General features: G+C 56.7%; 6 protein-coding genes across 6 annotated transcripts; 4 read left to right on the plus strand and 2 right to left on the minus strand.

Annotated features, from left to right (window-relative positions):
* Positions 1–2: 2 nt before the first annotated feature.
* On the plus strand, positions 3–3384 carry BKA78DRAFT_297428 (uncharacterized protein; the record flags this gene model as incomplete). Its single annotated transcript, XM_066886770.1, has 2 exons — positions 3–35; positions 82–3384. 2 exons carry the CDS (start codon positions 3–5, stop codon positions 3382–3384), a joined length of 3336 nt encoding a protein of 1111 aa, XP_066741567.1.
* A 902-nt stretch (positions 3385–4286) lies between these two features.
* BKA78DRAFT_319610 (DNA replication licensing factor mcm3) lies at positions 4287–7265 on the minus strand. Its single transcript, XM_066888871.1, has 5 exons — positions 7063–7265; positions 6993–7011; positions 6892–6943; positions 6797–6843; positions 4287–6752 (listed from the first exon to the last, which is right to left on the minus strand). Exons 1-5 carry the CDS (start codon positions 7133–7135, stop codon positions 4307–4309), a joined length of 2637 nt encoding a protein of 878 aa, XP_066741568.1. The 5' UTR covers positions 7136–7265; the 3' UTR covers positions 4287–4306.
* Positions 7266–7386: 121 nt separating this feature from the next.
* BKA78DRAFT_319612 (fungal-specific transcription factor domain-containing protein) lies at positions 7387–9367 on the minus strand. The gene is made up of 2 exons (XM_066888872.1): positions 7793–9367; positions 7387–7743 (listed from the first exon to the last, which is right to left on the minus strand). The coding sequence occupies exons 1-2, from the start codon at positions 9065–9067 to the stop codon at positions 7525–7527; spliced, it is 1494 nt and encodes a 497-aa protein (XP_066741569.1). The 5' UTR covers positions 9068–9367; the 3' UTR covers positions 7387–7524.
* A 1067-nt stretch (positions 9368–10434) lies between these two features.
* Positions 10435–11572, plus strand: BKA78DRAFT_170875 (uncharacterized protein). Its single transcript, XM_066883239.1, has one exon. It carries the CDS (start codon positions 10548–10550, stop codon positions 11226–11228), a length of 681 nt encoding a protein of 226 aa, XP_066741570.1. The 5' UTR covers positions 10435–10547; the 3' UTR covers positions 11229–11572.
* Positions 11573–11915: 343 nt separating this feature from the next.
* Positions 11916–12565, plus strand: BKA78DRAFT_354620 (uncharacterized protein; the record flags this gene model as incomplete). Its single annotated transcript, XM_066891761.1, has 3 exons — positions 11916–12086; positions 12134–12235; positions 12284–12565. The coding sequence occupies 3 exons, from the start codon at positions 11916–11918 to the stop codon at positions 12563–12565; spliced, it is 555 nt and encodes a 184-aa protein (XP_066741571.1).
* A 605-nt stretch (positions 12566–13170) lies between these two features.
* On the plus strand, positions 13171–14313 carry BKA78DRAFT_381400 (uncharacterized protein; the record flags this gene model as incomplete). Its single annotated transcript, XM_066893002.1, has 2 exons — positions 13171–13422; positions 13471–14313. Exons 1-2 carry the CDS (start codon positions 13312–13314, stop codon positions 14311–14313), a joined length of 954 nt encoding a protein of 317 aa, XP_066741572.1. The 5' UTR covers positions 13171–13311.
* Positions 14314–14740: the final 427 nt, after the last annotated feature.

Genomic DNA, 14740 nt, shown 5'->3' on the forward strand with positions numbered 1-14740 from the left:
AAATGGCCACCATCACGCCCATCGAGGGCCGCTCAGTACGTGCCTTCTTACCGCCAAGTCTCCGCTCTGACAACGCTCCAGGTCCACCAAATCCAGTCCGGCCAAGTCATCGTCGACCTGTGTTCCGTCGTCAAAGAGCTTGTAGAAAACAGCCTGGACGCCGGCGCCACCTCCATCGATGTGCGCTTCAAGAACAACGGCCTCGACTCGATCGAGGTACAGGACAATGGTCATGGCATCGCCCCCGCCGACTACGACACCATCGCCCTCAAGCACTACACCTCGAAGCTCTCGAGCTACTCCGACCTCAATTCCCTCCGCACCTTTGGCTTCCGCGGCGAGGCTCTGTCCTCGCTCTGCGCCCTCTCGCACTTTCATATTTTGACGGCCCGGGCTAGCGATGGTGCCAAAGGCACGCGGCTGGATTTCGAGCTGTCGGGAAAGCTCAAGGGCACGTCTGTCGTTGCTAGTCAACGAGGCACAACGGTCGTCGTGGAGAACCTGTTTCACAACCTCCCCGTGCGTCGCAAGGAGTTGGAGAAGAATATAAAGCGCGAATATGGCAAAGTGCTTGGTCTGCTGCACGCATACGCCTGCATCAGCTCGGGCGTACGCTTTGCGGTCAGCAACCAGGCAGCCAAAGGCAAAAAGGTCGTCGTCTTTTCGACCAAGGCAAACCCGTCAACCCGAGAAAACATCGCAAACGTTTACGGGGCAAAGACGTTGTCGGCGCTCATCCCGCTTGATCTGACCCTCGAAATGTCACCCAACACCATCGGCACGCAGACGGCGAAAACTTGGAGCACGCAGGAGGACGCCAGCAACCGCGAGGTCAAGATTGTTGGCCACATCTCACGGCCTGTCGTTGGCGAGGGGCGTCAGACGCCAGATCGTCAAATGTTTTTTGTCAACTCGCGGCCCTGCGCCTTGCCACAGGTGTCCAAGGCCGTCAACGACGTGTACAAGGGCTTCAATGTCACGCAGTCGCCCTTCATCTTTGCCAACCTTGTCATGGATACCAACGCCTACGACGTCAACGTCTCTCCTGACAAACGCACTATCCTGTTGCATGATCAGAACGCGTTGCTGGAAGCCCTGAAAGAGGCCCTGGTTAGATGCTTTGAGGACCACGATCAGAGCGTGCCCCAGGCCCAGGTTGGCAAGAAGCCGTTGAGCCAGGTTCGGCCATTGAACTTTGCCAAGCCGACTCCAGCTCCCCGGAAGGACGAGCAGGATAAAGAGAGAGAAGAGGAGAGTGATGTACCATCGTCGAGCGCGCCGGAGCCGAACGGCACTCCAACTAACTTGACGCAAAAGTTTGCCAGCAGAGACGTCATGAATAGAAGTAAGGTGCCGGTTCCGGCTCAGCGCCGCAGCGAAGAAGCCCCCAAGCCTGCGCAGAGAGTGGACAAGGGCAAGCAGCGCGCTCATACCGAGCCCGAGGAGACTCGCCAGCTCTCGAATAGCATAGTCGTTGATTCATCACCGCCAACGCTTGCCCCAAGCTCTCCTCTATCTCGTCCAGTTCAAGACTTCAATGCGCGCTTCGCTACCCAACGTGGCGCTGCAGGACCGGCGCCACCAGAATCGACCGTCGGGGAAGACGAGGCAGAGAATGAAGCAGAAACGAAAACTCCCCATCGCCCTCTTGCTGCGTCTTCCCAGAGGCACGAATCTTCGACGGCATCGACAAAGGGGCCGATTCAAAACGCGTTTGATCGCATGCGGCCGAAGCGTGCGCCGCCAGAGACGGCAACCATCACCATTGGCGACAAGACGACGACCATGACCATTGGTACACCGGCGACTTCGAACAAGAAGAGACGTGTTCACACACCAAAGTACGGGTTGGATGGGAAGCTGTTGGATCAAAGTGGCAAGAAGGAGAAGATGGGCGGATTCATCAGCGGGCTGCAAATGTTCCGGGCTCCTGGAACGCAGAGAGAGGGGAGCAGTGATGCGGAGGACGAGATTGAGGATGACGCGAGCAACGCACGGCAGAGTGCGAGCGAGAGTGAAGGGGAAGAGGAGGGTGGCTCTGAGAAAGGATCCGAGGAATTGGGAGGCTCTCATGGCGACAAAAAGTCTGAGATTCTGGGGGATGCAGAAAGTGAAGCGTCAGAAGAACAAGATGCCGCGGAGAAACCACCGAGCTCACCACCCTCACGACATGGCTCTCCCCTTTTCGTACAGCAGGACGAAGGCGACGACGACGAGTACTTGGACGAGGAAACAAAAAAGGCCCGCGAAGAGGCACGCGTCGCCGAGATGATTGCCAAAGCAGAAGAGGCCGCAGCACAGCCGTCCAAGGACAACATCAAACGCGCAACCAGTATCCTCAAAGGCAGTCCCCGCAAACAGTCGACGCTCCAGCTGGTTCAAAGGCTCGGCACGTCCGTCGATGAGATTGAGAGAAGGGCAGCATTACTGGCCGGACGGCTCAAGACGTGCGAAGATGCAGACCGCAAAGCCGTCGAAGTGGCGAGTGCGGAGCAGCAGTCTCCAGAAGAACGCCTTTCTCTCACCGTCACGAAGACGGACTTTGCGCGCATGCGCATCATCGGGCAATTCAACCTGGGATTCATCCTAGCCGTGCGCCCTGCCGCATCGACAGGCGGTAGCAGCTCTCCCACATCCTCTCACGCACTACCACCATCATCATCGTCGGCAGCTCCCTCCGCATCCGACGACCTCTTCATCATCGACCAGCACGCGTCGGACGAAAAAATAAACTTTGAACGCCTCTCCGCATCCTACATCCTGACGCCGCAGCGCCTGGTGCACCCGCTGCCGCTGTCGCTGACGGCCATCGAGGAGGAAACCATCCTCGCTAACCCGGCGCCCTTCGCCGCCAACGGCTTCCTCCTCGAGACCGACACGTCGGGCGACCGCCCCGTCGGCAGCCGCTGCCGCCTCCTCGGCGTCCCTGTTGCCAAGGAGATGGGCCTGCTAAAGGGCGCTGGCCGCGAAGAGGCCTTCAGTGTCAAGGACCTCGAGGAGCTGATTGTGCTTGTGGGCGAAATGGGCGGTAGCACCTCCACCTCTACCTCTACCCCTCGCAACAAAAGCACAAGCATCCCCCGGCCCACCAAAGTCCGCAAATCCCTCGCCATGCGCGCCTGCCGCAGCAGCATCATGATCGGCCGCCATCTGTCGGCGCGCCAGATGCGCCGCGTCGTCGACGCGCTGGGCGACATTGACAAGCCGTGGAACTGCCCCCACGGCCGCCCGACTATGCGCCATTTGGCTGGCTTGGCGGAGTGGCCAAGAGGGTGGCGGGAGGGCGATGGCGTCGTTGGCTTGGATGATGGTGTGGGAGGTGGTGCAGGAAATGACAAAGGGGCGTGGCGCAGGTTTTTGAGTGGCGATAGAAGGGGTGTCTGAGGTGGACAGGCGCTGTACATACAGCTTTCCCTTGAACTTTCCATGTGTCTCTTGGCTGCACATGTTTTGCGGTTGCATGAATACATCTGGAGACTTGCAGACGGACTGCCTACTGCATTTACCGTCAACGGCATCTTAGAGTCAGCAGCAGACATGGCCATCTTTTCTACTTTGTTGACTTCTTCTCCGACCAGAGCGGATTCAGCCGTGACCGTCGTTGGAACGATGCAATGTCTTCGTTCTGCAAGTGTCGACAGAAGATTGCTCGCAAGTCGGCAAGTCGGCAAGTCGGCGAGACACTCCTCCAGGCTTTGGTTCTCACGGCTTTTGACATTTTGTCGCTCGAGCACTGGTCGACGTCTTGTTTTCATTCTCTCCTCCGCATTGTTCTCGATTCAACAGGCCTCGTTGCTGGCTGATGGAACTATTCAGGCTATTTGAAAGCTTCCGCAATCATGAGTCGACCTAGAAATTATAGGTGAGCTCAGTGGCCAATATTCCCACAATGACGTAGTTAAGGTCTTTAGACTGATGAGCGAGGAGGTGTAAGTCGGCGCGAGAGAGAAATGTGTAATGCCAGTCTTGTCGGCACGGGACATCTCAGGTGCACGAATGGGGGCCCCAGACGAAATGGCCAGACAAGGGTCTTGTACAAAAGGGCAGAGGGACAAGATAGTTGTTTAGGAGAGTATATGTATATTTGTCCGCGTAATAAATGTAAGGGAGGCGGCTTGCAAGTAGTTGAATCGAAGACGCCTGGACTCCGTCCTATTTGATCCCATTCCATCCATCCCATCCCGTACAAGCAAGCAAGCAGTGCAGTTTGTTCGATCCAACACACGCAACGGAACGCAACGCCTGCCTCAAACGCCATCCCTCTCCTTATCCCTCTCCCCCTCCCCCCCTCTCTCAATCCCCCCATCTAAATCTTATACACGACACCCTCACTCCACATAATCTTATTGCGTTCACTCAGCACCCTGAGGGCAGCCTCAGCCTCATCCTTCTCAAACGGCAGTTCGCGGTTAGACGCAGAGACGACGCGGGCATTGACGGCGGCGACGAGGGGCTCGACGTCGGCGGCGTCGTTGGCGAAGAGCGGGCCGTCGATGAGCTGGCCGAGGGCGGTTTGGAAGGCCTGGAGGCGCTCGGGGGTGATGGCGCCGTCTTGAGGCTGCGATTGGGAGGCGCCGGCGTTGGATTGCGATTGCGATTGCGACTGGGATTGGGATTGCGAGTCTAGCAGCTGCGATGCCGGCTGCGACGAGGCCATGGACATTTGTGACGACGACTGCTGCTGGCCGCTGGCGCGCGTGCGCTGCGTCCGCGGCGTCGCGCTGTACAGGTCTTCGTCAACGTCGGCGGTGGCCGTGGCGGTGCCATTTGTAGCAGCGCGGGAGCTGCGCGTGTTGGGACCGCCGGTGCGCCTGCGCGGCGTCAAGCGCTCTCTGGTGCGCTGGGTGTCGTCGTCATCGTCAGAGTCGTCGGACGAGTCGGTCGACAGGGCGTCGGGCTCGCGGGTGATGCGGCGGCGCTTGCGGCGCTCGTCCTCGACCACCTCCTTGAACAGCGCAAAGCGCAGAATAGACTCGGCGACTTCGGCGTCCTTTTGCTCGACGCGCTGCGAGAGACGCGCCTTGGCGTGCGCGGTTGCGAGACGGATCAGCGTCTCGAGCGTACGGGCCGTCATGGGCGACGTCTTGCGCTGGTTGCCTTCCATCTCGTCGTTGCGAAGGGCCGAGTAGACCGTCACGATGTGGTTGGCGGCACCGGCCGTGAGGACGGGCTTGATACGCGTCTTTGCGTACTGAATGTACTTTTTGATAAACGGAATGCTCAAAACCTCGACTCTGCGGGCAGAGCCACGGCCGACTGTTACGGTAACGCCAGCGTGGAGCATGACGTTGAACTTTTCGTAGACCTCGGTGGGCTTGTTGGCATCCGCGTTGTCGTCGAGACCCACGCCCAGCATCTGAGTGCCCTGCTCGCGGACCGGTGCTCCCTCCTCGGTGCCGGGCTGTCTGTAGCGGTGCATGCGGAGGACGTGCTCCGAGACCTGACGATCCCGGACATCCTCAATGTCATCCGTGACAACAAACAACAAATCGAAACGGGAGAGCAACGAGTCTGGGAGAGCAATGTTGCGGTGCGGGTCCTTGTGGGGGTCGTATTGTCCGAAAATGGGATTAGCGGCCGCAATGACGCTGCAGCGGGCGTTCAACGACGTGTGGATACCGGCTTTGGCGATTGTAACCGTCTGCTGTTCCATGACTTCGTGAATCGCAACACGGTCAACATCGCTCATCTTGTCAAACTCGTCAATGCAAACCACACCGCGATCAGCCAGGACCATGGCACCAGCCTCAAGACGGCGCTCGCCAGTCTCCTTGTCCGACGTTACCGCTGCGGTCAAACCAACACCAGACGAGCCGCGACCAGTGGTGGCAATGGCGAGCGGCGCAATGTTGTGGACAAACCGCAAAAGTTGAGACTTTGCCGTCGAAGGATCACCGACCATGAGAATGTTGATATCGCCTCTCAAGTGGGTTCCGTTTTCCAGGTTCTTTTCCATACCACCCAGCAGCATGAGGAGAATCGCCTTTTTGATGTAATCATGTCCGTAGATGCTGGGCGCCAGCGACTGCGAAAGCAGAGCAAAGACCTTTCTGTTCTTTGCGATCTTGTTGATGTTGCGGATATCCGTGTCGGTGATGGTGGCCTGCGCAATGCCGCCGCCGGACTTGGAGGATAGGAGAATGACATTGTTAGCGAGGATGAGGGTGCGGAAGGTGGAGCTGTTGTTGCTGGCATTGCGGTTTCCGAGCGATCGGTAGATACCGACGAGTTGGATTCTGTCGCCAGGCTTGACACAGTCGACGAGGTCGTCGTCCATGATCACGTCAACGCCGCGCGGCAGCTGGCCTGCAGGTGCCCGCTCGGGCATTTCTTGAATGGAAATGGTCTGGTGGTCGCGGTACACGCTGTAGCCATACTCAGTGACCAAGGGATTTCCCTCGTCGTCCTCGGTAGGGTAAATTGCAGTGCTCGCCGCTCCCGTCGTCATGGTCGCGTCGCGGTACTCCCGAAACTGGAACACATTCTTTGTGCCGTTCCAGTGCACACTTTTGACGACCTTGGGGCGCACGAGCGAGCACCTTGTCACAATTCCCTCTAGCGAAACCATGTGGTTGAGCTGCTGCGAGCTGAGGGTGCGCGGGTTGCATGAAAATTCTCCAAAGCTGCCGACGTATGCGCAGTAGTACATGATGTCTTCGTCGTCCTTGGTTGGCCGGGTTGGTAGCGTCTGGACAATGTTCTTCAAGGCGCGGTCGAATGCCATGGTCCAGTCAAAAGGTTCGTTGAGGAGCCTGCGCCGTCAGCCTCGGTCCCGACACGGCGCAAATGAGCTTACCCATCTGCCATCTCGCGATTGTGTGTTCTAATCTCGTCCAAGCTGACCTATTCCATGTCAGATTTGTATTTACTGCATTGATCGAAGGCTCGTACCGTCAATCTCCGAAGATGGCGGTTGACCATGAGAAGAATGTCGGCGCGGTAGCTGCTGTTCGTCAGCTCGTGTCCCGAGGACCGCTGGAAAGATGGCAAACCTTCGTGCGCGAGGGTCATCTATGCAATGTTAGCCACTGATTTCACGATGAATGAGGGCGTGAATCGTACTTGGATCCAAAAACTCCTCGGCGGCCCTGATGCGGTCGCGGACGGCCTCATCTCTCAGCTCGTAGCCGTCCATGGCGTTTCAATCGGTCGTCGGCACACAAAGTCGAACGGATGGAGAAACCAAGCAAGAAAAACGAATTCGTCCGAGTCGTGCGGCGGGTGGGGTATCAAAGGTGGTGGTGGGTGTGGTGTGGGCGGAGGTTGCGGAGGGACGGCGATGTTTTTGACGTTGGGCGGAACGCTGACGCGAAGAACGCGTCGCGCGCGCAGCTAGCGCGAAATGGGCAGCCAATCAACTCACGCGTCTCATTACTTTTCCCGATTGGGTAGTTGAAATAGGTATTTGCTGCTCACAAAGCCTCCACCACGCAAATTACGCCAGAACGCCCTGTGCTCCTCAAAAGACTCGTGTCGGCTGGATATCAACGCTCAAGGAACTACATGCAAAAGCGTCATTGACGGTCAAAATTGAATGTCCTCAAACGCCGTCCTCAACACCTCTGTCCGCGTCCGTTGCATCTCAGGCGCCGCCCCGCTCCCTACGTGGTCGAGAATTTCAATGACTTTTCGAATGTCGTGCTTGGCCGCCACAAGAAGCATCTCCTCAATTGGCGCTTTCATCTGATTTTGGAACGGCGAGTCTGGCTGCTGCTGGACAGCGAGGAGACGGGCCATCATCAACTGTACATGTTAGCAAACAACGCGTCAACCTTGACCGCGAAGTACTCACGGCTTCTTCGAACGCGCGGTGTTGAAACACCCACCACACCCCCGCGTCTACAGGCAAGTGCTCCCAAAGATCGAAAAAGGAGCGAATCGCCAGACGCGCCTCCTCCAGCGCCCCCCGCACGTCGCACTTGACCGACGCTTGTTCGTTCTCGTCGGCCAGCAGCAGCATCATGCAGTGATGGTAGTTGGAGCGGAGAAAGAGAATCTGTCTCGTCCTCCTCTGGTTGTTGGCGACAAACTCGGCCGTAATGTCATGCGTCAGACCGGCCGGAATGCTCGAGTACAAAGATCGAAATGACATGAGCAGCGAGCTCTTTTCCCGCACCGAGTTGGTCATGGGCCGGCTGAGGGATCGTGGGATGCATATGCTGCGCTGGACCAGATTGGCCAGCTTCCACATCCACCGTATGTACTCGCGATCCGAAAGCTCGTGCGGGAGCAGCGCTACGGGCGGCGGCGCAATGTTGCTGATGCGCATTGGATTTGACATGGCGTCTGGGGTATCTCTTGCGGATCCGTTGGCGTCGTGATCGGCATCGGCTTCGTCCGTGAGCGACTCGACCTGCACGTCAGACGTCGTTGCTGTCGGCGGGAGCTTGAGCAACACGGTAAGGAACGTGTCTTGGAAAAGTACGGCCTGCCAGACTTTTCGTCGCTGCTGCTTTTCCAAAGCCGATGCACGTGGCACGACGACTTCTGGATCTCGGTTGAGCCCCATAGCGTAGGCCTGGCGCATGAGCACGCCGCCAAAAGACCAGGCATCGGACGCACTGTTTTTATTCATCAAAAAGTAGTTGATGAGGACCATGGCTTGTATAGTCCGGAGCGAGATTCTCGACAGGTAGCCCGATATTCGAAGCGCTTGATGTGCCGCCGATACGTAGAATTCGGCAATGACAGAGCGCTCATTGGTGTCGGCCATGGGGACGAATTGCGTGCCCATGGCATAGATGACAAAGTGCAAAGCCAGGAGGGCCGAGTCAGCCTCATATTTTTCCTCTTGCGAAAGTGCCCAAAAGGCTTCGTACTCGGCTTCCAGTTTCGGTCGAAAGATCATGGGATACACTGGATCGCAATGGCTGAAGTAGGTCGCTACAAGGATGTCGGCCTGCTCTTTGCGGGGAAGTACGCTAACGACTTCGGCCAGGCCGCCGCGGCAGGTCCAGTAGTTGGAGAACGGGTGTTCGGCGCCGACGCCAAAGACGGCCGACGGCGTGTGCTTGGTGTAGGGGACATTGGACAGCAGGTTGTGTATGGACGAAGAGGTGGATGACATGGACTGGCTTCGATGTTGCTGAGGCCGCGAGAATTCCTGTTTCTCACGGATAAAATCAGTATCAGTAAGGCCCAGCAGCTCTATGGCCGGGTGGGTGTAGCCGTCCCACTCATGATCCACAACGATGGGTTCGAAGGATCTGATCGTATAGGGGAATAGATAGAAGGCCAGCGAACGGCTCGTGAGATGCTTGGTCCAGTGAGCAAGTCACGGCTGTAGTGATGGAGCGCCTCGAAAAGGGGGGCAATGGACAGAATCGTAATGAAGAGAAGCATTACCTCTGAAGAATTGGGAGTGACGACGCCCAGCTGGGCCTGCACCTGGGCCTTTTTGCGAACCTTTGCGCTGGGGCGGCCTCCATTGCGCCTGAGATGGTGGGTTAGAGGGAAGACGGGTTGGAGTCGGGGCACGTGCAGGAGACATACTCGGCGGACCTCGCGATGAGGTTGGCGACCTCGCTGTAGTGACAAGGTGTCTGTCGCTTGACACAGGCCAGACATTGCGGGCGGCCTCTGTCGCACTTGTACGAGAGTAAGAGTCAGCATGCAATTGACGGGCGACGACAGGTCGGGAGCCCCCACCTTGGTCTTCCTCTCGACACAACAGTCACAACTCAGGGTAGGTTTATTGCGCTTCTGCTTTTTCTTTGGCGGCTGCGCATCCGTCTGGTCTTCGGCAGCAGCGGTTGGTCGCTCAGACTGGTCTCGGTCTACGGCTTGATCATTGGGGCTCGCCGCGGAGGGGTCCGCTCCGCCCAAGGCAGTGGAATCCATGGGGAGGAGCGGCGGGGCTTGCGGCGAAGACGGAGACGATGCGACTGGAGTCGAGTCGAGTTTGCGGGCGACCTCTGGGCGTCACGGGCCGATGGCTTGCAGCAACCCAGCAGGAAACGGGGATGTCCGGCGCGACCCGACGGCGACGCTGAGCTGCATGTATGATGTGCCAGGACTTGGTCAACTTCAAAGTTGTTATTTCTCGAGTCGTTGACTCGTTGCGCGGAGCCGGATGCAGCGCTGATCTCGAGCCTCTGCCCACCATCAAAAAGGCGCCGCCGCCGGCTGAGCCGTGTCTTGTCGCTAACCCGACGGACCGTCTAGATGCTTGCCACTCAGCGGCCACTCTTCTGGAAGAGCTCTAGGACTGCGCCTCCAGCAACATCAAGCCAGATGATCCAGGCCAAGCCCACGGAAGTTTGTTGTCGCCTTCTTTGCGGTAATGTTGCTGCCACAAATCCACGAGCGCAATGTTTCTGAATGACCGCGCCACGAGACAAAGACAAGCTTTCTCCGGATCGGGCTGTTTTGGATGCGAAAAACTGGAGAAATCATCTCATCGGAAATCTGACGACGTCGCTGACGGGCGTGAACATGTTTTCCATGGAACAGGGCCTTGACAGAGTTGTGGTAGAGTGCTGATGGAGGATGCCGTTGGTGTATCCTGTGCAAGCCAACACGCTGACGCCGATAACGCTGCTTGAACGATGAGCCGATGGCCTTCACCACAAAGAGAGGATGTCGATTTGAAGAGCAGGATGAAATGGAAGATCGCTTTGGACTCTGGACTGCAAAGGGAAATGGCCACAGGTTTCGCTGCACCCTGTGCCTCGGTTCGCAGCCACCACAGCCACCAACAACGAAGCCACAAAGCAAACGACCTCATTCCGTGTCCAACTTCATGTTTGACTCCACTCATCTCACTCTTCATCCTGATCCTCCTGTGGAAGACCGCGCAAAGGTACGCCGGGCCGCCAGCCAAACGGGTACCCCGCAAACACAGCCTCAATCTCCAGCTTTTTGCAAGCACCAGTGGCTTGTTGAGTTGGTTCAAATCTTCCTGCAAAGGACTGTCCGTGAATCCTGAGGCAAACAATCTCGAGCACGATGAAGGATCGACGCAAGCTGCGCATACCAGTGCAATCCATGGACGTGCGGAGAATTTCGAAGGACCACGCAGGCAGCCCACCGCTGCTACTCGAATCTTCTGGTCGGTAGGCCGTTCAAGACTTTCCAAGCTTTTCCTCGTCTTTTTGCTCCACGACTCGCTATGGACAATGTATATTCAAGAGCGCAGGAGGCTCATGGCGTGGTCGAGTCTGGTCTGGTGCGACGCTTTCGTCTGTCAGGTCGCGCAAACCCTCGCTGCCACAGAGCGGCAATGCTGACTTGCGTGGGTCATTTCTCTGAGCGACGTCTGGATGGGGCCAATATCCGCATTTCCTGTTGATGCTGAAGGCGGTCGAGCATTCGTGTCGCTGATCATGGTTCGCGGCAATCAATGGTGATGCTGTCGTCGCGGAGACTGCTGTTGTAGGTGCGGTGATGGCGAGCGAGAAAGAACAGTTTTTGCGTGGTACGGAAGAAATTGGGATGGCCGACACGTCAGGAAGCCACGATAGATTGTGCATCGAGCGCGGTAGACCAACCTCCACCCACACGTTACCTCTCGAAGACAGAAAACACCATGACGGCCATCCTGCGCACAGAGACTGGCTACGACATTGGCCATCGCAAAGCGCCTACATCCAAGTTCCGCTACTGCGCACTGAGTACTGGATCTCCGGGAAAGATTTCTGTTTGGAACAGAGGGTGCGGTGCAAGTAGGAAAACGGCTCGTGGCAACTGCTCGAATGCTGCTACATGTCTCCTGACTTTTAGCACACGGTACTGGAGGACCACGTGCTTGCCTGGCCGCTGAGGGCATAACGGGCTATAAAATCTAGATCTCATGCATCCCTCCATCTTTCCGCAACCTCACTCTCCCTCTCCGCCACATCTGATAATTCAATCTGGCCACAGCCTAAGCAACTATCACAAGCATTGAAGATATTCCAACCTCATCTCCACCGGCCATGACCTTCGGCAACAGCACTCTCACCGCGAGCTCGGAAGACAACCAGCCCGCCTGCGTCCCAAGCAAGAGGAGCCTGGTTGTGACGCTGAGGTACAAAAGGCAAAAGAAGACCCGACAGGAGCACAAGCGCATCAGGTCAAGTGCTCCTGCTTCTTCCACGGCGGCATCGGTATGGATCATTTGCTTCCATGGAAAACGCTGTACTGATTCAGACAGGTCCCACGCCAGCGCGACTTGCATGGCAACACCGTCCCAGCTCCTCCGGCCCATGACGATCCTCTTCGCCTGATGGCTCAAGCATCAGACGCTATGCACAAGGTAAAGCCCGCTCTTTCCATTTGATGAACATTGCTGACTACGAACCAGCTAAAGGAAGAGCGCGACACTGCGACCGCGGAGCGAGATTCCCTTAGAGACTACTACCTCCTTGTCATGGAGCGCAAAAGAGTCATGGAACAGGCCGATGCCACCATCCGCAACCGCCTCGCTCGTTCGATCGATGAGCGCAACGAGGCCGTCGAAGAGGCCCGGAGGCTACGCGTCGAAAACAGGCGCCTTGAAGACTCTCTCTTGCAGTTCCAGCGCGCCATCAACCAGGCACTCACCCCGCCCGGCACCGTCATCGAGGTGAAAGATGAGGCGGAGTAGTAGCAGCCGTGAGCAGTGGGTGGCGGTCGAAGGGATGCAGGTTCGGGCGCAGTGGATGAGGTTGATAACATTATGGCTTGATTGGATTGGATTTTTCTTCTCTTTTTGACTTTCGATTCTTGCACACATTTGCCACTGAACCAAGTTCGGCCAGGAATCACTTCCGGGGGTTTGGTATGGAGTACATTGCGGGTAAGCAAAACTCTTGGAGTGCGATTCAGGAGTTGTGGAATGCCCATTGCAGCCGCTGGAAATGATAAGACATAACGGGGCTCTCCCCCTGCTTGATTCTTTACATCTTTCATTCAATCCTTCTAAGAACGAGTCGAGATTCCAGGCCGCAGAAAGGGTAGGAGGAACGGAAAAGAGGAGAGACTGCGAAGTGAGGATAGCGTTTCGTCCCAACGAGGACTAGCGCGGTCGTGGGAGGTACCCTATATCTCGACCTCCCTCCCAGCACCTCCTCTCCTCTCCTCTTCAATTCACTCTCGTCCGCTTCACTCCACTCCAGTCTCACTCACGTGGCCTTCTTGTGGCAGTCTCAGTACTGTCCTCTAGTACCTGCACGAGGTAAGCCGCCCATGATCTTTCCCCAAAGTCACACTCACCTTCCAAACACTCACAGGCTAAGAACTCTCAAAGGGGAGCGGATTGAAGTTCCCGTCGGAGCCAACTTCACCCTTCCATCTTTCACCTCTGTTTCTCCTTATCTCTTGGGGCAACAGATCCCTCCTCCAAGCACGAGAATGCAGGCCAACAGTCAGGTGAAGCGGCAACTTGCTTCTTTGTTCGAGGCGCCAAGCAAGCGGCAGAAGCGGAACCACTTGATCGAAGCGCTGGACAAAACTTTGGATGAGGTGAGTATATCTATAGATTTCAGGTGATCTTTACTTACTTAGATACAGCATGACAATGCTCTAGCTGAGGTCAGGAGAGCTCAGGGTGCTGCAATTCGTGAGCGCAATGGTGCCCTCTACAAACTCAACATTGCCAACCAGGAGCTGGCAAAGGTTGAAAGCGAGCGCGATGTGGCTATCAAGGAGCGAAACAGCTTCTTGAATCAGCTGGACGAAGCCATCGAGCAGCGTGATAGTGCCATTGACCAGCGCGACAGTGCCATTACCGAGTGGAACGATGTCATCGCCGAGCGCAAAACAATTGTCCTCAACTACACGAACTCTCTTCGAAGCTTCAAAGCCCAGAACACGAAGCTGCGTACCGCCGCATCCAAGCACGACAAGGTCCTGAAGAGTACCATCGATAAGCACAATCTTGCCATTAGAGAACGCGATGCTGCAATTCACGAGCGCGATAGTACGGCACAGAAGTACGAGAACAGCATCAATGCCATCACTCAGGAGCGCGACTCTGTCCGCTTGCAGAATAATGACCTGCGTTGTACCGTCCGGGACTACTCAGGGAAGTTGAATTCTCGCATCTCCCTGCACAACATCGCCATAAGAGAGCGTAAGCTGGCGCAGCAAGCGCGCGACACTGCGCATCAAGACCGCGACACTGCGCATCAAGACCGCGACGCCGCTATCCAGGACCGCCAGGCCACTTCCAAAAGGAATGGCGAGCTGCTCGGTGCGCTTTACGAACGCAATGCCGAGCTTCGCGCTGTCAAACGCGAGCGCGACGCTGCCATCGAGGAGAGCCGCAAGTTACTCGCCGCGTACAAGTGCCTCGGCGACTCCAACCAGCAGTTTCATGCGACTTTCAATCAGGCTCTCGAGCGATCCGGCTAGTTCACATCCAAGAACTAAGCGAAGTCTAAAACGGAGCAGCAAATGGCACACCAGGAAACCCAGGCCAGAGGGAGCTTCAGGGCAAGTCAAGAAGCGGGTGGGCAGACAAGTGGCCAACAAAAAGGGGTTCGGCGGACGACTGAACAGGACTGCGAAATCTACGGTGAATCTTTTGAGCGAGACGGTCGTGGACGGAGACGAAACAAAACAAAAGTCAGGTCAAAGAAGGGGAGAAAGGTTGGGTTGAGTGGGTGCAAGATGTCGCGGTGATCTAGGGGATTACATTTGCTGGTAAGGGTGGTTTCATTATCTTCATGTGGTTTCTGCCACCAGGAGGCCGAAAAGCTTCAAAAGCATCCGATCATTTCTGCCTAGGTCATAACGTGACCGCCATGGCGCGAGTTCCAAATTCTGAACGGGCAGAATC

The sequence above is a fragment of the Phyllosticta capitalensis genome (genome assembly GCF_038381095.1).
Source record: "Phyllosticta capitalensis strain CBS 128856 chromosome Unknown BKA78scaffold_8, whole genome shotgun sequence".
In the NCBI taxonomy this organism is placed as follows: Eukaryota; Fungi; Ascomycota; class Dothideomycetes; order Botryosphaeriales; family Phyllostictaceae; genus Phyllosticta; species Phyllosticta capitalensis.

Coding starts and splice junctions, on each gene's coding strand:
- BKA78DRAFT_319610 (XM_066888871.1), bottom strand. CDS start 7,135: ATGGACGGCTACGAGCTGAGAGATGAGGCCGTCCGCGACCGCATCAGG. Junction 6,844..6,891: donor GCCATCTTCGGAGATTGACG/GTACGAGCCTTC, acceptor GACATGGAATAG/GTCAGCTTGGACGAGATTAG. Junction 6,753..6,796: donor AATCGCGAGATGGCAGATGG/GTAAGCTCATTT, acceptor CTGACGGCGCAG/GCTCCTCAACGAACCTTTTG.
- BKA78DRAFT_319612 (XM_066888872.1), bottom strand. CDS start 9,067: ATGTCATCCACCTCTTCGTCCATACACAACCTGCTGTCCAATGTCCCC. Junction 7,744..7,792: donor ACCGCGCGTTCGAAGAAGCC/GTGAGTACTTCG, acceptor TAACATGTACAG/TTGATGATGGCCCGTCTCCT.
- BKA78DRAFT_170875 (XM_066883239.1), top strand. CDS start 10,548: ATGAGCCGATGGCCTTCACCACAAAGAGAGGATGTCGATTTGAAGAGC.